General features: G+C 38.3%; 1 protein-coding gene across 2 annotated transcripts in view; it reads right to left on the reverse strand.

The window, feature by feature from the left end:
• The window catches only part of HHIP (hedgehog interacting protein), a 92,837-nt gene that overhangs the window by 14,553 nt on the left and 55,300 nt on the right, over positions 1 to 22,984 (reverse strand). The window contains exons 5-12 of one of the 2 annotated variants that reach the window (XM_045516395.2): positions 22,656 to 22,807; positions 22,099 to 22,272; positions 21,367 to 21,510; positions 17,243 to 17,364; positions 14,561 to 14,684; positions 13,217 to 13,347; positions 10,037 to 10,118; positions 7,484 to 9,627 (exon numbers count right to left, since the gene is read on the reverse strand). In XM_045516395.2, the coding sequence (XP_045372351.1) occupies positions 9,564 to 9,627; positions 10,037 to 10,118; positions 13,217 to 13,347; positions 14,561 to 14,684; positions 17,243 to 17,364; positions 21,367 to 21,510; positions 22,099 to 22,272; positions 22,656 to 22,807 (993 nt within the window). In that variant the 3' untranslated portion in view covers positions 7,484 to 9,563. Of the gene's footprint in view, positions 1 to 7,483; positions 9,628 to 10,036; positions 10,119 to 13,216; positions 13,348 to 14,560; positions 14,685 to 17,242; positions 17,365 to 21,366; positions 21,511 to 22,098; positions 22,273 to 22,655; positions 22,808 to 22,984 lie in introns of those variants that run through there. The other variant, XM_010954592.3, reaches the window with a different exon arrangement.

Consider the following 22,984-nt stretch of genomic DNA (forward strand, 5'->3'; position numbering starts at 1 on the left):
CAAAACTGTTTTTCTCCCATGCTTTTTCCCATTCTCACGAGGCAGGAAAAAACTGCTAAGTCTAAATCCTCAGTACTCAGTGTGGTCCCGGAACAGTAGCCCCAGTGTCACCCGGGAGTTTGTTAGAAACGCAGACTCTCAAGGACCCCACCTCTCAGAACTACAGAATCAGAATCTGCACTTCAGCCAGTCTGTCAGGTGATTCACATGCATATTCCAGCCTGAGAGGCACTTTTCTAAATCAGGACCATTCCCGGCCAGTAGTGATTAACGGGGCCATGAAAGGAGTATGGTCAGGGCTTCCGAAATCTTATGATTGGATGGAATTTCGCCTCTGCCCAAGGAGGCAGTCTTTGTATGCCACCATAGATTCTGTGGTTTAATGGATTTCCTCACTCTGTAAGCATTTTGATATACAGCAATAACCCATAACCACTCATTGTTCCTAAAACCATTACTCAGCACTTTTACCTAAAAAAAGTAAGGAAGTGGAAAATTTTTCATGATGGGATAGATTTTACTGTTTTCCACTTACATAGCTTGAGGCATAGGAATGAGCACCAGTGTGTTAGTGCTGTGTCTTGTTTATTTATTGCATATGCACAGGTGATGTTTTATTCAGGGGTAGGAAACTGTTGGCTGGCTTTAAGTTGTGGCATTATCCTACTGACTTTTTTTTTTAATTGAAGTATAGTTGATTTACAATGTTGTGATGTTATGTTAGTTTCTGGTGTGCAGCATAGGGATTAAGTTATACATATATATTCTTTTTTTAGATCTTTTTCTATTATAGGTTATTACAAGATAGTGAATGTAGTTCCCTGTGCTATACAGAAGGTCCTTGTTGTTTATCTGTTTTATATAGAGTAGCTTGTATCTGTTAATCCCAAACTCCTAGTTTATCCCTCCCCTCTCCTCACCGTGTCATCTCTTAAATATTTATTTTAGTGCCTTTCTTGAAGGTCAACATACAAACTAATTTTTTTTTTTTAAGTCTAGATGATTTTCTTTCATCTGGATGTTCACTAAATTCTTCTCTCATGTTGACATTTCTCTTTTCAGTGTCAGTTTACCCATGACAGGTAGAATTTTGGATTTTGATGGACTTAGCATGTCCTGTGACTACACATAACCATTTTGTAGCAGTTCACAAAACAATAATACATCATAGAAGTTCAGTTTGGCTGTGAGGAATCTCATACATTCCTGATGCAATCGTATTCCAAGTAGGAGAACAGAGAAAACGGAATGTGTTTCTGTGTAACCAGGCAATATTGATCTCATTGAGACTTCATGGCTGTGCAGATGGTAATACATCTTTACTAAGAATATTTTTCAAGTATTTTTTTGAGATATACCAAAACACTGAATGTTTTAAGAGCTACTTACTTTCATTCATTCTTAAAGAATGCCTTCCTTGACCTTATATCATATGTAGGCTGCTTAGAAAAATCTTTTTATATATGTCTCGAGCAACCTTGATATTAGGGTAAAGGGAAAAGAAACTGAAATTCAAGAATCACTCCGAACTTATGAACATTAAGTATCATATTAAATATTTTAAATTTGTACTGTATATTTCTAGAATTCAAATTTGGAATGGGAAAACCAGTGTTCTGTCTTATTTCTCAAACTACTGCATGTAATGAAATGAGCTGAACAAGGGGGGCTCGGCCTTGGCTCTCTTCTCCGTGTCCAACATGCCTTCATCTTGAGATCTCCGACTTAAATGCTGAGTACGTGCTAGTGTTGGCTGGCTTTAATACAGCAGTTTGGGATCGGATGGATGCTAAACTCAAAGAGGACAGAGGTAGCAGCAGTTTGGTGGTTTGGGCTGCAACTTCCACAACTACTTGCTCAGTTTTGTTCTGGGGTTAAAGATACGACCACAAAGAAAGCAAATAATGAAGCCCCTTAAACACTTTCCAGTAATTTCATATTCAGCTTTATCCTCATGAGACAGGGCTGGTCTTCTTATTCCCAAAGTCAGATGATCAGAATGTGGACGAGGGGATTAAATAGCATTCACACAGCTAATTACAGATCATCTGGAACTCTTTCCTAGCACAGCTTCCTACTCAACTGGTCCTCTTCAGGAAAGAGGGAGCTAGGCACCTGTATTTCAGGCCCTATTCACCTTCCTATCCAAACACCACCACCTCGATACACAAGTATCTAAAAGGGTGTGTGGATTGCCGTCATTCAACCTTATCAGCTCAACTCAATGTATATGTTTCCCAGGGAAAACTAAGGAATGGAAAGTTATGCATTTCCTTAAAAGGAAAACCTAGGAGAAATGACTAATGAAACTAGATAATAAGGTCATCTGCCTTTAGGGAAAAGAAAGACAAAGTACAGTTTTATTAAATTGCCTTACGTGTTTCTTGTATTATGTTTTCCAGGACCTAAATTCAGAAACTGGTCTACTACATTTGTTAGTGGTAAATGTAGAAAAATAGGCATTTCCACTTTAATTCAGTGGACTTGTTCCTGAAAAATCTGATATTCTACAGAATCACATACTGAAAATAATAAGGCTTATGGGAAAAATTAAGTTGGGGCAGACCCCTTGAAGATCTACGCAACTTTGAAACTAAAGCACTAAGAGAAACAAAACTTGGTACCTCGGGAGGGGGCGACCCAGGAGCAGGTCAGCCTTAGCTCAGGGGAGATTAGAAACATACAAAACCAACATGGCGATGGAAGTGAAGCTTTGAACTCAGGAGGAAGGGAACCCCGTGGAGAGCCAAGCAAGGCTGACGGAGTGCCTCCTGGGGGAGGGGAACCCAGTGCAGGCACTTATTTATCACTTTTACATTCAGCTAAGAAGGCTCCTTCTGCCTGTGCGATGGCAGGACTGAGACCACGTTCCTTTTCTTGTAATTCTGACTCTACTTGCTTGAAAAGCTATAGAATTTCCAAGTTCTGCAGTCATCATTCTCTTTCATAGGTGGGCTAATCAGTGTGAAAGGCAATCACATCATAGCAGAACAGACCGGACCAGGAAGCCAAATCATGGTGAGTTTTACCCATCTGAGTACCCCAGAACCTCTGGGCCGTTAATTTGGCAATTTATAATACACAATGTTCTGGCATAATTTTGTGGTCCCAGAAGGACAATATTTATCTTAGATAATATTAAATAATACTACATTTTTGACAATGTGTGCAATCTCCTGATTTAAGGTAAAAATAAACTGGAAGAAGGGGCTTAATTCTCATTTATATTCTCCTTCCATAGCACATAATACAGGATCTTGAACACAGGAGACAAACAAAAGATACCTGTAGGCTGATTAAATCCCATGATTAATCCTGGAGTATAATTGTACTTACTCCGATATGATACAAAATTAAAAATTGAAAAATTAGGGTATAATAAAAAGCTAATGCCATTGCTTCCTAATATAAAGAAGGAGCTGTATTCTGTTCATAATTTTACATCCAAAATCAATTTTTTAAATTAAAAACTTAATTCATAAGCCATAATTGATAAAAATGTTAGACACTAAATAAGAAATGTTTGTAATTGGGAAAATAGGCATTTTAAATAACACCTTGATTACAACATGATTCAAAAGACTTAAAGCCTATTTTCCTTTTAGAAATAGTCTAGAAAACAAATCTTTTTCCCACTTAAAAAACTGCAGATCCACTAGTGTTTCAATTTTATGTCATATGAAGGCAGACATTTTAAATATCACTAAACGCTTTAAATGGAGGTACAAATTTGCAATGAGTGCCTGTCCTTTAAAATAGCACAAAAATGTCAGTTTAAATTCTCTTTGAAGACTATTAGGATGACAAATTCCCAAACTTTGATGTTATACTTTTTGATTCATTTGTCTATGTTGACAAAAATGAATCTTTAAGCAACAGATTTTTTAACTCAACTAAAATGAATTAGTAAAAAATGATGCTAAGGTGAAATTTTTTCTTTAAAAAGTGCATCTTCTTCTTGAAAACATCATTTTACAAATTTATGTAGCTGTTTTATGCAAGATTAAATCTGCCATTATCTCAAGTACTGCAATATCTGATGATACATTATCTCATAATAAAAGTATAAGATATTCAGAAGGTCTAGTTTTGTAGATACTACTATATATAAAATAGATTAATAATAAGGTCTGCTGTACAGCACAGGGAAATATATTCAATGCCTTGTAATGGCCTATAATGAAAAAGAATATGAAAAGAAATGGATATATAACTGAATCACTATGCTGTACCCCAGAAATTGACACAACACTGTAAATTGACTATACTTAAATTAAAAAAAATAGAAGTTGCAATAAATAATATCAGATTTCTACCACTGTCCCAGGCAGGGAAGAAACATGGGTGTTAAAAAGAAACGCTTTTAAGAGTTTTTGACTCTTAACAAATGAATCCCTTTTTGAAGAATATATTTTTAATTATTCATAATCTCCATGTTAGGTATTTTTAACAAATGCCACTTATAAGTGGCAATTCAATCATGTTTTCATAGCAATTTGTACAATTACTCTACAAACTGATATTCCAATATTCAAAATGGATAGTTTAAGAAAGACTACTATCAGTATAAAGCAGAAAATTCCCTTGGATGCTGTGGTCCCATGTCACATCTTCAGAAAATAAGATATAACTGTAGGAAGCCTTAGAGTATAAGCTTTTAAAATAACATGGTTATTTAGATAAATCTTTTTTATAAATTATGATATAATATTTTCTATATGTTTTTAAGTAAGTGATGGCTCTACATAGCATTGTGTGGAATACCTGAGTATGTTTAAGTGTGTTTGTGTACCTATGGACGCATACACAAATCTTGGGAAAGCATGAATAAAACTCCAGTTACACTTAAGCCACTACCGTATATTACGTATAGGTGCTCATCCATTCATTAGAAATGTTTACTTTGATCTTGTCCCGTTCTCTTATAATAGATCTTAAAAATTTCAGAAGTTGGGGGAGGGTATAGCTTAGTGGAAGAGTGAGTGCTTAGCATGCACAAGGTCCTGGGTTCAATCCCTAGTACCTCCCAAAACTTAAAAAATAAATAACATAAAAAAAAATTTCAGAAGCTATCTGACAGCTTAGGAAGTATTGTGCACCACAACCTAAGATGTAGCACACTGAGAATAAAACATAAGCTGGTGAGATAAGCGTATACCATTTTTAGTTATTGGACGTGTAGGAAAATAAAGAGCAAAAATGTGGAACATGCTTCCCTGTCTTTTAGACTTCAAATCCACCATGCTGAATGGATTTTTATAGGGCATATACTTGTTCATGACCTCTAGTGTTAAGAAATTCTGTCATGTTTGAAAACTAGTCCCTCGTTGAGCCTATGTCCCTGTTAATAGCTGAAAGGTCAATGGAGCTGCTAAACAGTTTGTATTACTGTCAGGGTGGCCATGAAAACACCGCCTGCAGCAAGAGGACTTGGCAGCTGGGTCAACAGGCACTGGGGGGATTTATCAACCCAGGGAGGCCACTTGCATAAAACTTTGACTGATGAATTGGGACCAGACTGGCTTATTGGGCTAAACCCTCTCCATTATGCATGGCTTTCTTTAGGATGGCAGAGCTGCCTGCCGGCTCCCTGAGACATATGTGAAGGATAAACAGAACTGATTTCCTCTCACAAAGTGATTTTCGTGAGAAAAAAGAAAAAGCCCTCTTTAGCATCCAGTATAAGGAGTAGGATGAAGATATTAAGAAAAAAATAAACAAAGAGCAGTAAGTGGGGCCGTCGAGGGGAGGAGCGGGGAGGAGGCAGGAGGGACAGTTCCTGATATGGTCACATGGGAGTCAGCGACATGACATTTCTATAAAATGACCTCTGAAGCCGGGAATCTGCATTGTTAATTTATAGACCTCTTCGGGGAATGGGCTGTGTGACTTGGGTGGGGAACAGATAAGCAACAGGTAAAATACATAAGACTAGGTGCACAGTAATTCAATCAACATATTTAAGAATAATTTTGTTCTACAAGTTCCTGGAGAAATAATCCTGGAAACATTTCCAAATCAAAAAAGATCATTTAGTTTAAGTTCATCTGAAACAAAACGTCAAAGGATCTTTGTCAATCGTGTGAAAAAAAATTGTGTTCTACAAAAATAAAGCTGGGAAAGTTCATAACTCTGTCAGGATTCTTTAATTTCCATCCCCCAGGAGCATCTGTTTGATTCTGAAAAGATTTATCAAAGAGCAAGCATCCAAGGGGAGAGGGTATAGCTCAGTGGTTAGAGTGCTTGCTTAGCATGCCTGAGGTCCTGGGTTCAATCCCCAGCACCTCCACTTAAATAAATAAATACTCCCCCCAATTAAATAAATAAATAAATATTTAAAAAAGAGAAAGCATCCAAGACATGACTTGGACATTTGAAAACTAGGTATTCAGAGCTATTTAAAATTCCAGGGACACCCTGACCCCAGTTTTGGAACTAAGACCCCACCTCAAAAGTTAAGCAATCACCTGAAAATAACTCTTGAATTCATAGGATGAACACCAATGATACTAAAGAGTTGAATATGCTTTAAATATATGATTTAATTATCTTCACAGCGCTCTGCAGAAATGAGGCGGGGGCAGAATGCTCACCTGCCCTTTATTGACAGGCAAAGGGGCCCCGTATGGTGACATAAGTTAATGGGATGTCCCACACTAAGGAAGATCCAGGGGCAAGACCATTTGATTCCCTGTCCTGCCAGGACAGACTTGCTCCTCGTCTTGACTAGCCTCAGATGCACTATTAAGTGAAACTAAAATTACCGCCCAGCTCCTGTGCTCAGTGGACTGAAATCTGCTGGCTGAGGGAGCGTCCCAGACCAGGGCAGGCAGCACCCAGTACTCAAGACTTTGTGGGACCCGATGAGTTGGCCCAGCAAGCTGGGAGGGTAATGGGTACTGACTTCATCCCAACTCCACTCTGCCATCAGATGCAGCCATTCCACCTCTGACGACATTCCTGAAGTGTGGTCACGGTTTTAACATGGAGGCAGAACCCATCCCTCCTCTGCTTGTTCCTCCAATGACTCCTGAGTTCTAGCTGAGCCTTAGAGAAAGCTCGCTGTATTCTCACTGAATTGTCATCTCTTTCATTATAAAGAATGGTCTTTGTGTTTTTATAACAAGTTATCTTGCCATCCTTTTCTGAGAAGGCCCACTGTAAATGATTGTAAACTTATGTATGTGACTTGGGTGGGGAACAGATAAGCAACAGTTACATAAAACCTTAGACCAAACTGGCCTTACAGACTGAGGTGGTAATTCTGGAACCTTGTGCACTCTTGCAAAAGGACTCAAGAATATTTGCATATGGTTTCTAAACTCTTTCTTTATCTTTCTTGTGTGTGTGTGTGTGTGTGTGTGTGTAGGGAAAAAGAAAAATATAAATCCTATGTTTGTTCATAAGAATGTAACTTCCATGACACATAATACAGGATATAAAAAATTTATAATTGGTAGTTATTCTCTTCCAGAGCCTTGAGTCAATTGATGTTTGAAGTTTATTCTGAAAACATTATTCTAACAAGTCTGGAACTCTTCCACAAGAATTCAGTTAATCTAAAATTTTAACTGGAGTTAGATTTTTGATGTAGCAAGAAATGTCCAGGTATTGGTTTTTCAGCTGATGCGGCTCTTTCTTCAAATTCTCCCTGAAACGTTTTAGAAAAACAGTTTTCCTCTGAAGCAGACGTCCTGAACACTGCTAGGCTTGTAATTAGCTCGTGTTTCCAAAATAATCCCGTTGACATGCACGAAAGTGTCTGCTTATACAGAACTTCAGCTCATCGAGAGAGAGCCACTAGAATAACAAACGTCGGCGTCCAAATCGAAACAGCATGAGGCTCCCGACAAATGTTTATGAAAACACGTGTTTTCTTACAGTCAGTTTAATTTTGAAATGTATGCCTATGCCTGTGTACAAGGACGGTGTCTTCGGGACCCTGTTACACCCCCCCCCCCACCTTCTGAAAACCAAACACACATCTTAACCCCAGCCCCACACATGACACGACTCACCAGAAACAGGCACCATAATGAGAAGTTGGGCCTTTCAGGTATGTCACTCGGAGACCACCCTATGAGTGGAGGCCCCAAGATCACAAAGCCAAGGTCCCTCATGGCAACCCCGGTAATTAGACACTAATAATGGATTGAAGGTGTAAAATTCACCTCAACTCACCAGCAACAGACTAAACAATCCAGATGAAGAGAGAAACATTTTTTTTATGAAGGTCAGGGAGAATTAGTAACACTCCCAGAAAGCTTGCAAAAGCGTAGTAACTTTGACAAACATAATGGAATAACAATGACTATTTTGAAGAGAATGGCGTTAGATCTGAGTGAAGTCCCCAGACCTCATTATGAATCATTAGAATGCTGCTATTTTATGAATTAACATTAGCTTGATTTTTGTTCTTAATATTGACAACTTCGACAATCATCTAAGTGTCTGATTTTTTTTTTTTCATTCATTACTTTTGTTCTCACGGGACACTGGTTTCAAACTCAAAGAGGGCAAAAACCCTTACAATGTATAGATGGGTACTTCCCTTGCTGTGAAAGAAAACGTGTACTGTTAAATAGAGGAGGACGCCTACACCTACCACTGTGTGACAGATGGGGCTATGTGATACTCTATCACAGAGAGCCCATTTAGTGTTGATTATTCCTCTTTCTGTTCTGCAGTACCAATGTCAGCCTATATTTTTCATAGGAAAGATAGTGTTTTATGGGATGGAAAAAGGACAAGAATCTCCGTGTGTTAGTGATTTTTTTTCAGAAAAACATACACAATTTATAACCTACAAGTGGAATTAAATGAAGGCTTTCAGTAAATTTTTCAGATTGTTGAAATTTATTCTCCCAAAAGGGGACTCTGAATTTGCAAACAGGTTCATGAAGCTAAGTTAGCCTGGAAAGAATCAGAAATTCCCAGCACAGCAGAGCTAGAGTCTGACCACCACTGGTGTTCACCGGTAGTTGTATCTGTGAGGATACTGAGATCCTGTGATAGCTGTTTCTAAACTTACGACTAATCTCTATTTGCCAGTATATACTTTTAGCAGGTTCTCATAGTTCCGATTTTATCCACAAAAGTAACAGCTGACTAATAATGAGTCCAGATCATTCGAAAGGTGTGTGTGTGTTGAAGCTGGGTGGCTGGAGAAGAGCAGGGGAGGGAAAATTATATTCTTTACAGGATTAAAACAGTCCCATCTTCCTTTTGCTGAAATAAACAACAAAATACTTCCATAGTTTTCATTTGTTTGTCACGGAGGCTGTGAGCTTCCAGACAGCTGTGAAACGAGGCTCCAGAGCTAAACTGTTAACTTAGCCCAATGACCTAACAAAAATCACACGAGCAGATGGAACGTCTGCCAGTATGTTCCTAGTTTTCTCGAAAGGAAAGGAGGGTTTAATCGCTCCCAACATGAGAGCGGAAGCCACTGCCTCATACATCAGGGTCCTCCTCTGACATTTTCCTGAGGACCCCGAGGCCACAAAAATAACGCTGCTCCCTGTTGATAACGATAATGACACGATCATGACCCCAGTCAGGCTTTAAAGTTCAGGATGTTCAGGTCTGGCCTCAGAGGCTGGAACTGAGGATCCTTGCAGGACAGCACTGAGCAGATGGACATGGCAGAAATGTTTATCTGTTAATTGCTAATTGCAACTCTATCACTAATTTTTTTTTTTTTTTTTTTAGGTTTCAGTTGGTACTTGTAATTAGATTCAAGTACCACATCCTAATTCTATGTATGGGACAGTCAGATGAAAAGGAAAATGCATTTTATCTTTTTATATTTTTAAACAGAAGTATTTATTTATTTATTGTGGAAGGAAGAGGTAATTAGGTAATTTATTTATTTTTTACAGAGGTCCGGAGGATTGAACCCAGGACCTTGTGCATATGAAGCACACACTCTACCACTGAGCTATCCCCTCTCCTCTATCACTAATTTGAATGCACTAAAATAACTTGGAGAAGAGTATCTTTGATATAAAGGAATATTAAAAAAAAAGAAACTCACCTTTTGGGATCCACAATTTTGTAGAGTTTTCCATTGTGAGTCTGGGTCATACTTTTGCTACTTGATAGAACGTAAACTTCACCTATGAAGAGAGAAGTAGAGTTAGTTAATCTGCCGTATTACAGGGCCTTACTTTCTATTGCCTAGTAGACATTTTATATGTATATAAAACATATGTGTAAATGCACGTGTATGTCTATATATGATATATTCATACATCCTCAGGAAGATCACTTGCCTGAAGATGGTGAGAGTTTCACAAGTCCATCCTCACAGCGCATCCAGATGCTGGTCATTTCTCCCCACATCCTCCTACTACTCCAGAGCGAGCAGATATTAATCTCTCACCTGGATTATGGCCACAGCCTCCTGACGGAGCTCCCTGCTTCTGCTCTTACTCGTCTATGTTTACTCTCAACATACCAACAACAGAGATTCCTTAAAAGGCAAGTTAGATCATAGAAACTGGATCACATTCCTGTTTCAATGCCCTCTGATGACTTCTCACCTCTCTCTGAGCAAAGGTAAGTCCTGACCATAGGCCTTCACCTATGGTGTCCATCCTAACCGTTCTGACCCCATCTGCAATGTTTTGCCCCCTCGGTCACCTCTTTCTGACCTCGCTGGCTTCTTGACTTTGAACCTAGAGGGAGGTTCCTGCCCTAGGCTCCTGTGTGTCAGTGGACTGCCACTAGCTGCATTTTTTTCCCTCTTTCAAGTCTGTGCTGAAATATCATTTTTCCTGACCATACTATTTAAAAGTGCATTTTCCCCAATTCCAAGCAATCTCTACCCCTCTTTACAACTTGGTTTTCCTCCTAAGCACTTTAGTACGAACTAACATACAACATATTTTTTAAAAAAATATTTGTATTGTCCTCCTTTAGGATAGAAATTTCATGACCACTGTTTAAATTTTTTTTAGTCTTATTTGCTACCGCAGCCCCAACTCCTAGAACAGAGCTATGCACAGAACAGGTGCTCGATAAATATTGGTAGAATGAGTGTGCAATGGTGAGTTTTATTGTGATTTATTCCACCCAAGATTGAAAAGTTTTGTTGCCAAGTTGTCACTATTAATTGATCATTTGATACCAGAGGGAGTTGGGCACTCCTCTTTAATTGTTAAATTTTTAAACAAAATATATTAGAATAAATATCTGGGGAGAGAGACAGAGAGACCCTGGTACTCAGTCTCAACCCCATGCCTCTAGTTCTTGGTGTTACGCTGTGTTCCCCATGATGAACCGCCACAGACAGAGCACGCTCTCAGGAGAGAACCGCTTTTGTTTATTACCATTACTTCCACGTAATTCACTATATAGAACGGATCACATGAATAAGGAATTAGAAGCTGTATTTGTGATTATATGTTTACAAGGCTTTAAAACTTATATTTGGTTCTCATCCATGAAACAGTCCTTGAGTTAGTCTATATTTCTCTATTCCACTCTATTACTGTGTATTAAGCAAACCATACTGCTTTCTTACTTCTGGAAAGGATGTCATGGAATTTACATTAAAAATACAGATACAACCAAAAAAATAAAAATGAAGTTAAAAAGCAAAGGAATGTAAGCAAAAAATTCATATTTATTTCATCAAGTATTTTATGTAGTTCACTGCATTTAACCCTTATAGCAAACCCATCCTCATTTTATAATTAAAAATACACCCCCATACGCATAGAAAAAAAGATTCTCAATGCTTTTTATTTAAAAAAAATGCAAAATCTAACTCATTTTCTTATATGGCTCTTAATTAAAGCCAAAGAGTTTCACATTAAAGAGTAATTCAGTGGAGGTATATTTATTTTAAATTATGAAGTATACATGATGTTGTTGCTTTTGGAAAGTAAGAATTGTGTATGCTTTATTTCTTGGTTCTCCCCCCAACATTGTATTAAGTGTGGGTTGACATTTGGTTATTTTAACCAGTCAGGGTGATGCTAACAGGATGAATGATGGCAAAAATCTGTAGTAAGGTCTGGGGAAATCAAAATGGTTCAGTCAGAACATCTAAATACTCATCTCTAACTCTGCTACAATTTGATCTTAACATATATTTTAAAATCAGAGTTTGCTAATGACATTTAAATTACATTACAGAGGATTGACGTGAGAAAGGGCATCTTTCTGGTTCCTCTGAATAGGGTGGGAGAATTTCAAGGGAAAATTAATTGCAAGGTGCTTTCAGTTCTAGAACAAGGAAGAGACAGGTTGGACTTCTCTGAATCATTATATTCCTGTGGCTGTTAAATCTGTGTTTTGTGTTTCAGGAACCTTGTCTGAGACCCTTGGTAACCTAAGTGAATGTCATAGGGCATTTCCGACAAATTCTCTGTTTGATATAGGAAGCCAAATCTGCAGGTTTAGAGAAAATATTCTGATTTAGGTGGGAAATACAGCTATACAGCTATTCTCCCTTAATATCTAGAAATTTATCTCCGAGGCTAAAGGAGCATGATAACCATAGTTTGTTTGGATATTGTTCTTTAAAAGAAGTCATTTCATAAGCCACATTTATCTCTGAAATTTAAAATTGGTAGCATTTCCACTCTTTGGTGGGTAACATTCCAATATCAACTTCTTTTTGCTTGTTAAGCTGCAGAGATTTTGATAATATACCAACAAATAAATTGTATGTTATCCTGTAAGACCATCAGTGAGAAGATAATTTCCATTCTCTTGGAAAGCAGACCTACACACTCAGATTATCTTGCACAAATTTCATGCAGAAAAAAAATTAGAAAATAAAGGATAAAGTGAAATTCAAATTGTAACAAATTTTTTATTTATTCCAAGAGACACAGATAAGTGCAAAGGTTTTCAGGTGGAGAATATCAACATATGACCCAGCTGCATCAGAATATCCAGACATTTAAAATTTTCTCTCTCTTCAGGACTCAAAAATTCTCATTTGTTCCTGCCTCCCATTTTCCCGCTTTGTTACTGTCATATTTCTGGAGTGGAGATAAGATTTAAAGACTCCCCAGAGAAAGTTTATTGGAAGAGAATACTGAACTAAACCATCTCGAATCTCCCCAGTAGGTCACTTTTGCTGTAGGTTACATTTCCAGCAAATGGAGGATGAGAGTGTTATATTTATTCCTCAGAGCAGAACAAAGCCTCTTGGGCAAGGTTTGAGAATGGAACTTAACAGAAAGAATTTGTACAGTACCTAATTCGTCTTCTCCAAATCCCAGGATGTGACCTGAAAAGTAACCTCGACAGGAACCACCGTTGCCAAGACAGAGTGGTTTTTCTTGCCACTGCTTGCTCACAGGACTTTGCTGGAGAGTTAAGAAATTCCTATAACAAAAACATACCATACACCTACGATGAAAATACGCTTTTGCCTGAAAAAACACAATGAAGTGTTTAAAATAAAACTCATCATAAGTAACTGATGTGTCACAGACCTGGCTTCCAAAGAGAAAATTAATACAGTCCAGAATGTGGGTGACTACTCTGAAATCCTCATGTGAGGAGAAAGTACTTAAAGACAGTATTTGTTTGGAGAGGGGTACTAAAAAGTATCTGAGTATGAAAAAAAAAAACCCCACCTTCATCCAGAGAATGATAGAATGATACTTCCCCTCCAGGACTAGACTCTGTGCTGGGAGAGAGGGACAGAGGGAAGACCATGGGGTCAGTACACTTTTCTAGCTCCTTTTAGTGACCAAGTATATTAGTTCTGCCATATGCCTGAATGCCAGTGACCTGGGAAACAAGATTCCTTTTTTGTTGTTGTTACAATTTTTTTTTAAACAAAATGTATGTATGTATGTATGTATGTATGTATGTATGTATTTATTTATTTATTTTAATGGAGGTACTAGGGATTGGACCCAGGACCCTGTGGGTGCTAAGCATGCACTCTGCTATTCCCACCCCTTGAAACAAGATTCTTATTTTGGGGTTCATCACAGAGTTTCTTATTATCCACACTGTGACCTCCAAACTTTAGGCTAAAATTTAATTGTGTAGTATTCCTATCAGTGGAGACAAATTACAGTCTGGTGCCTAAAGTCCTGAAATTTTAGCAAAAACAAAACTTCTTAGCCTTCCAGATAATTTTTAAAATCTTTATACAACTCATGTAAAACAATAGTTTTCAAATTGCTTGTGATCATGGTAAATTTATGTTAAAGATGAAGGGAAGAGTTTAATTAATATGAAATGTTCATCTCAAGATTTTTTTGCTCTCAAAAGTCACTTTATGGATTTGATCAAGTTTGCTTAAGAAGCATCTTTTACCAGTGCCTGACATACAGCAGGTACTCAATAAATACGTGTACAACGAAGGTCTGAATAAATGAATGAATGAAAAAGACCAAAAAAAAAGAAGTATCTTTTAGGAAGTTCTTTAATTATACTATCATACTTAGTGGAACTAAAAATAAATAATAACGTTTGTGTGTGTCCCAGACCTGACCTCCAAAGGGAGACAATCGTTTGAATATCTTATGGCAGTTTGTCCCGGCATCAATGGATATGCCGTTCGTGGTATCAGGAAACGTACCCATTTCGGTCTCCAAACACGTAGCTGCCATACAGCCTTTCAGACTGGCAGCCTCGGTAAACAAATCCGCCCACCAAAGGACCATTACTGAACGGCTTGAATTCTAAAAGTGACGGCTCACTTTCTGGAAATAAATAAACATAACATTAGATCAAATGAAACATATTTTTCATAAATGAAAAGTAATGTTAGGCCACACAACAATTATTACAGTAATTTACTTTAACTCAGAAATGTGTTCCTTGCTCCATAAGATGGATCCTTGTTACAAATATTTAGTAAAAATAATTACTCCTTTTGCTTAAATATAACATTTAAAGGGCCTTCCATGTATAGTGGAATGAAATAGGACTGCACTGTCAATTCTTGTTATTATAATTGCCAAGACATACCACATTTTCAATGAAATTAGAATCTGGATGTTTTTAGAAATCATGGTTATTTACTTTAGAATCAAAATACACAAAAAGAATACTAAATTTTACTAATATTTAATTTTTTGTAGAAATGCATCTGCATATACCTAGTAAACTGAGCCAGACCTCTTGTCAAGCTATATAAAACTGTTTAAATGTTCACACCACAATGAAAATAAAGGTATGGTACATAAAAGATTTTCAAAATGACGTTTGTTCTATACTTTAAAACACTGTCACTTAGTCAAGTAATATCTTCACTTACAATGTTTTAAAAGTTTTGTCTATCGAGTCTTGTGGTTAACAGAATCTATTCCAGTAGAGCCATGTAACTCAGTCTTTCCATGCATGTCACTATGGACTTGAATACAAATATGCCAATTGCAATGGAAAAGATATAAAGCCAGCTGCAAATTAATCTGAAAATTACTTACTACATACTTGAATAAGTTGCTATCAACAGGAAGTATTTTAGGCAAAAGCTCTTGTGGACAGACAGTCATTTTAAGTCCTTCCCCCTATTACGGTGAATATGGTATTATAAAAAGTAGAAAAGATAAGTTTTAAACAACCAGTATACTGAGAGGCAGCGTAATTGAATGAGTAAGGTCATGAACTGTGGAGTCAGGCTGCCTGGGTTCAAATCCAGGTCCTGTCACTCTATGTTGTGGGACAGTTAACCTTTCTGTGTCTCAGTTTCCTCATCTGTACAATGTGGGCAATAACCGTGCCTATCACATAGGGTTTTCCTGTAAATGACATGAGTGAAATTTATAAAGTGCTTACTACAGGGGCTGGCATGTAGTAAGTGCTGTGGATGTGGTTATTTGGTTTTGGGATTTTTTCAGCTTTACTGAGGTATAATTAACAAATAAAATTGTAAGATATTTAAAGTGTACATCATGGCAATTTGATATACATATACATTGTGAAAGGATTCTGTGGCTATATTTGTAATACATAAATGTAGGGCTGGCAATATTGTAACCAGTTTCAGCTGCACCCCAATTAATGTGATTGTAGAATTTAGTTTAATCTACAAATATAGCCAAAATTCCATCAAGCTAGTGACTCATTAGATTTTTTTTCTAACCACATTATTCTTTGCTTTGGCTTTTATAAGATGCACACACACATACATGAATATCTGAAAAAAAATAAAGTAAAATAACTGAATACCACATGAACCAACACAGCTGCTTCATTCCTGGTACTAAATAAATATCTGTATTGAATGAATAAATAGAAGAAGCAATCAATTTAATAATCTTAATCTACAATGTTCCCTGAATCATCATATTTGATTTACTGTGTCCTCCAAAAAGAGTAAATACAAAAGCACTAAAAAATATTAACTTTATATATATTTAAATTTTTTCTTGTATATATATTTTTATTGAAGTATAGTCAGTTTACAATGTTGTGTCAATTTCTGGTGTACAGCACAATGCTTCAGTCACACATGAATGTATATATATTCATTTTCACCATAAGTTACTACAAGACATTGAACATGGTTCCCTGTGCTATACATTATGAACTTGTAGTTTATCTATTTTATATATGTTAGTTAGTATGTGCAGATCTCTAACTCCCAATTTGTCCCTTCCCACCCTGTTTCCCTCCGGGAGCCATAAGTGTGTTTTCTATGTCTGTGAGTTAGCTTTATATTTTAATATGTATCGCTAAATACTCTAGTAATCATGTTATTAAATATAAGGTCTAAACATTCCATCTTCATGACTTGGGTAAATAACATGTTTTTACAAGTCTATTACTTTGTTTTCTCTAAAATAAACACCTTTAAAAATTACTTTCTTATTTGAAACACATAATTTTCCTAATTGCTGAGACTAGCACGTTGGGTATTGAGAAATTTCTTACCTTTAACACTTCTTTTTTCCTCTGTGTATAAGATGTTAAGACAAGTTCTCCCTTATATATTAAATAAATAGAAGGTATTCATCTTGATTTTCAGATGAGCAAAATATAAACTGCTAACTTCTGAAGGTCCATTAAATTTTTTGGACCCACAGAGCACCATTCAATCCATGGGAAAGGTAATTACCCCAATGGAACCCTTAGGGCTTGTAAGAGTCACTGGTCCTTTAAGAGGGGAGCAGTTGACTACCTCACCACTGTAATGCTAGTGTTTTGAGGCCTTCCCAAATGCCCATTTTGCAGAAATCCCTTTCTCTTCAATTAATACACTAAAATAAAACAAAGCCCAAACTAAAGCCAAATCAACAAATTATGCTCTACTTACCATAATCTTTCCCCTTTATTATCTGTAGGATTCTGGCTATTGATCTGTTCTTCCCATTGGAGTCTGAGCAAAGTATTGTTAAATTGATGTTTATATCAGTGGGGTGTCGATCTACAGCACATCTGCAAGAAAAGGGGGGACACCCGTGAATTCCTCCCAGGGTATCTTTCAAGCTCAGACTAGAGATTCCTGACACAGGAACCCTCTGTGGGCTTGGCAAGGCTCCTATGGGCTATTTAGTTTGGATCCTGTAGAAACAGCTGAAGGAAACATCCTGACATGTTTGTTTACTCTGCTGCAGTTTAATGATCTCTGGGGTATATTTCTTAATTTCTCTTGGTATCTCTCTCCTTGATGAATGTGCACACTGACTTAAAACATTTGCTAGTCTGTTGTTAAGGAATACCCCATGTATAATAGTCTGGCAAGTGTAAGAATCAGTGGCATCATTGATTCACATCTGCAACACACACTGTAGGACATGTGGTCCCCAACTTATGATGATTCAGCACTAGGATGGTGTGAAAGTATGACACATGCCGTAGGAACTGTACATCCAGTTTTGAACTTTGATTTTCCCCCGGGCTAGCGACATGCATGCAGTACATTGCTCTCTCATGATGCTGGGCAGCTCCCGGTCAGCAGTGCGATCACGAGGGTAAACAACCAATACACTGACAACCATTCTGTATCCCTACAGCTATCCTGTTTTCCACTTTCAGTACAGTATTCAATAAATGACATGAGATAGTCAATGTCAAATACACTCTGTGTTAGAAGATTTTGCACTTCTGTAGGCTAATATAAGTGCTCTGAGCACGTTTACTGTGGGCTAGGCTAAGCTATGATGCTCGGTAGGCGAGGTGCATTAAGTGTATTTTTGACTTAAGGTATCTTCAGCTTATTCTGATTTCGTTGGGACAGAACTCCATTGTAAGTCAAGGAAGATCTGTGTTAGTTATAGCATTAGTTGTATATTTCTTAGATAGAATCACTACATTCTGAAGTGCAGGCTGCTCTAACAAAGGAAAGCATGCACTCCAATTCAAGGAATAAAATTAAGCTGGTCCCCACAACCACTGAGGTCTTCATGTGAACTCTGACTTCATGTTTACCCGTAATCTAGGGCCAGAATATTTCTGTGGCTTAAGCCACAGAATGTAAATTCCATGAGGAAGGGAACCACTTCCAACTTCTTTATCACTGTATTATATAATATTAGAGGGGCTCAATATTTGTTGAGTCTTTAAATCAATGAGGCAGTAGGCATGGGGAGTTTGGGTTGGGCAAAGAATGAGGTTGAACATTTTTGTGTTCTCACAAATTTGGAAAAGTCTTGCATTGTTTTTTAGGTTTCTTAAGCTTGGCATTATTGACATTTTGGGCCAGGTACTTCTTTCTTTTGGGCGGAAGGGGGCGCTGTTCTGAGCACTGTAGGATGTTGAGCAGCATCTCTGGCCTCCACCCTCTAGATGTGAGTAGCGTGATCTCCTTCCAATTTATGAAAACCCAGAATGCTTCTAAGACATTGCTAAGTGTCCTCTGGGGGAAAATCATCATTGAGAATCACTGTTTCAGGCCAACAGAATACATGAATGACAAAAACAAAACCATTGGGACTATTAAATAAATTTAAAAATTAAAATAAAAATCTGAGAGTAGGTTCTGGGCTTAAGAGACATGTAAGTCATATGCAGCAATTATTTAAGCAAGAGCAACAATGAGAGAAATCCTTTTGGTGCTGGATGCTCCCATTCATATTAGGGAAACTATAAGCCTGATCTGTGAAAGGTGGGTTATTTGTTCTGTGACCACAGTCCCTTTACTGTCTCATTAATTCAAAAATTCACAGAATACAATGTCTGGCAGGGATCAAGACATAGGCCGGCTGTGACTTAAGGCGGAACTAAGTCCATCCAAGGTGAGAAATTTTTTCTGTATTTCCCTTCTTTTGAAGATGGAGAAAGTATGACCAAAAGGTTTGACCTGTTTCTAACAAGAAAGAGCAAATCTGAAAGAAAAGGCCAGGTCTCCCAGAGGTGGAGCTGCTGGAGGCCATGAGGTCTAGCTCTGGCTGAATACCAAATCCGCTAAGAACCACTTGGCCCTCTTAACCTTTAATTTCTTCTATAAAAAAGAGCCCAGGCAGCAAAACTTCTCTGTATGATACTATGATGGTGGATCCATGTCATTACACACGTGTCCAAACCCATAGGCCGTCCGACACCAAGAAGGAACCCTACTATGAACTATGGTCTTTGGGTGGTAATGACATGTCAGTGTAGGGTCCTCAATTGTAACAAATGTTTCACTCGGGGAGCCTAGGTATTGATAATGGGGAAGGCTATGCATGTGTGGGGACAAAGAGTACACGGTAAATCTCTACTTTCTGCTCAGTTTTGCTGTGAACTTCAAACTGATCTAAAAATTAAAGTCTTTGAAAAAAAGGAGGGGGGGTGACTGATGCCAGCTACCTTAGAATGCTGCTGAGAGGTATCAGTAAATTGTCATGCATGGCACACTCGGTTAACTGCTCTGCACCAAGGTGCTTAATACAAGCCAGCTTTACTTTTAGCCAATAATTATTTTTGTTTCTTTTCTGCTTTATTAAATCCTCCTCTGCTTGAAATACTCTTGGAGGGAAGCAAGCTGTTCCATCAGCCCTCCACCGCCCGAGGAGGTAAGACTCCACAGCTCAGGCATCTCGCCACACGAAAGGGCTATAAAGCACCTCACCCTGTGTTTTTACACTGAGGGTCCGGGACCCCCCGGGAAGGTGGCATGAAGGCTGCAGTGGGATTGTGGTGACTCAGGCTGCTCGACTTCAAAGTGCTGCTTTGTGGTGGTATCCACGCGTTCTGAGCTATAGGAATGGAATGTGACAGTTTCCTCCACATCCTGAACCCACCTTAAGTATTCCCTGTCGCACAGATTTTAAGGTCTGCCGAGATGCCAAAAAGGAAATGAACTGTAGACTTGGACTTTGATGGAGGGGAGATGAAGTGCAGGAGGGATTATAAAAATAAAAAGTTTGAGAAATACTCACCTTGCACGTAGTGAACACTCAATAAACATTAAATAGCAATAATAACTTAACTAGTAAATGAATAAATGTGGCCAGATACCCCTTAGTATGAATAACAGACCACAGATTGGATGAAACTTTCATCACAGAATTGCTATACTATATACTTCCTAGCATTTTTCAAGTGTATACCAAATTTCTCACTCTACATACTTCTTTTTGTTAATTTTTTAAAAATTGAAGTATAGTTGATTTACAAAGCGGTGTTCATTTCTGGTGTACAGCGTAGTGATTCAGTTATACATATATGTTCTTTTTCAAATTCTTTTCCATTATAGGTTATTATAAAATATTGATTATAGTTCCCTGTGCTGTACAGTAGGTCATTGTCTATCGATTCTGTGTATAGTGGTTTGTATCTGTTAATCCCAAACTCCCCACCCCACCTCCGCACATACTTCTCAGTGGTCCTTTCTTTATGATTCATTGTGGTAAACAGTCAATCTGAATTCCTCTGGTATTCGTAATTTTTTTTTTCAAGAAAACAAGGTTTACATTTAGCTCAACTCCTTACAAATGACACTGAGAAATACATTAAGTGAAGCTATGATAATAAGAACTATAATTTATCTACCAGGTATGTCAGACACTCTACTTGGTGCTTCACTTACAGATTTGTATTTAATCATTACAGCATCCTTGCCAGGTGGCTATTAATAGCCCCATTTCATGTATAAGGAAATTAACATTTAGAAGGATTGAAGGAGACAAATTCAAGGTTCATTATCTCTCAGAACTGTTTTGATTTGTCTTAATCATGACATTGGTCCAACAGTGTTTATCTCATAACAGCCCTCCAAAATGCTAAGGCGATTTTTCTCTCCATGAAATTGTCCTCTTCCCTGTCTGAGCTGCCTTCTCAGTCTGCTTCACACATTACTAGCAGACAGAGGGCAAAATACTGGGTGAGATAATGACCTGGTGTGTTATAGAGAAACAACCTTGGACACCACTCTCGGCTGCTGTGGGCTCAGAAACCTTCTCCCTCCCCCCCTTTCCGAATCCCTGTCGGGAAGGAGAGAGGAGAGGCTTGTCTCACCTGCCGGGGTCGTGGAGACCGTGGGCAAACACTTCGGGGGGCTGGTTGGTGCTGTTGAAATGCGGGTTGCTCTTGGGGATGGAATAAGGCACGTGGCACACGTCTGCGTCCACGTCCAGCCGCAGCACAGAACCCGTGAAGTCACTGAGGAATCGGAGGACCACGTAAGTGCTTTCCGTTTCTGTTGTATTGCTCTACGGATAAAAGAACTCCCCCTCCCCATCATTCGAGACAAAATTACTGAAGTTCAAAATTCCATATCGTGGGAAATGAAACCGAGGGAAGTCTGATTTCAGACAAGGCTCAAGGGTGCCCAGAGGCTGCAGCATCAGTGGCGTCCTGTTTCTGCATCCGTCCTCTAAATTTTTTTTGGCCAATCCACGTGTTTAATGCCCCCCAAAAGCTCGGCTGGACGGTGCTGTCCGTCTCAAGAGGTGTTGAAGGCAGCGTGGCCGCGCGGGGCGGCCGAGCCGCAGCTGCTGACCAGACTAGGCAGCGGGAGCTCGTTACAGGACATCTCGGTACAGCGACTTTCAAAAATATTACACCAGCATGTTTACTGAATTCCCCTTCACCTTATAAATGCAGGCGCTGATAGTAAAAGTGAAATATTTAACCAAGGTAATACAACTCAAAGACAGTTCTCAGCTCACTGATTCTGACTCTTTTTCCTGGCACTTAAAACATTTTAACATCAAGGGGAACCTTTTTTTTTTTTTTTTTTCTTTTTACCTTAATCCATCCATTTCTTCCATGTCGTCCAGTGTGATCATCCCATCACCGAGGATGATGTACAAAAATCCGTCGGGACCGAAGAGCAGCTGGCCTCCCAGGTGTTTTCTGTGAAGCTCTGCAACTTCAAGAAACACTCTGGCTGTTCTCAGGTCAGCTTGATGGGGGTTTTTCCTACATGGTGAGGAGGGAGCAAACCACGATTGTTAAAGACGTAAGGTGGATCCGCAGAAAGTAAGTAGCACACAAACAGGGACGCAAACACCTGGCCCATAAATAAGCAAACATATACTTAAAATGCAGCAGATAAAAATGACTGAGAAATCACATTATTTTCTAGGTTTCTTCTGAAGTGACATTAGGTGGCAAGAGAATTGCAGGGCAGGTGCCAAAGCTACCATTGTCCACAATTTTCCTGAAAGAGCCATATGGGGTTTTAAGCAAGATGGAGATGGTGGTTTAATTATTGCCACCTTACGGTTAATTATTTGTAACATCAAAACAAAAAATTAGGAAGGGCAGATGAGAAAATAAGGCTAAATGACTTTCAGTGATACCTGGATACTGTGTATTCCACGACTCTCAGTATATGGTCGTGAGGCCCCATAGCCCACCGTTCTTGGTTGGTGGTATAAGACACGTAGAGCTTTCCATTTTTCTTGTAATTGGGATGGAATGCAAGGCTTAGCAGTCCTCTTTCATCTCCTCCCTGCAGTCAAATGAAAAACACAAAGAATTGTGAAGTTAATTATGTTCTTTATTGTGTTTCAACTGGAACCCCCAAAAGAGTCTCTTTCTTTCTTCTGGATAATCTTTGCCCAAACTCTTTTCTTTTCTTCCTTGCCTACTGCACAAAAAGGATTATAAAACATTTCACTTTGCGGAA

Source organism: Camelus bactrianus, chromosome 2, assembly GCF_048773025.1.
Source record: "Camelus bactrianus isolate YW-2024 breed Bactrian camel chromosome 2, ASM4877302v1, whole genome shotgun sequence".
In the NCBI taxonomy this organism is placed as follows: Eukaryota; Metazoa; Chordata; class Mammalia; order Artiodactyla; family Camelidae; genus Camelus; species Camelus bactrianus.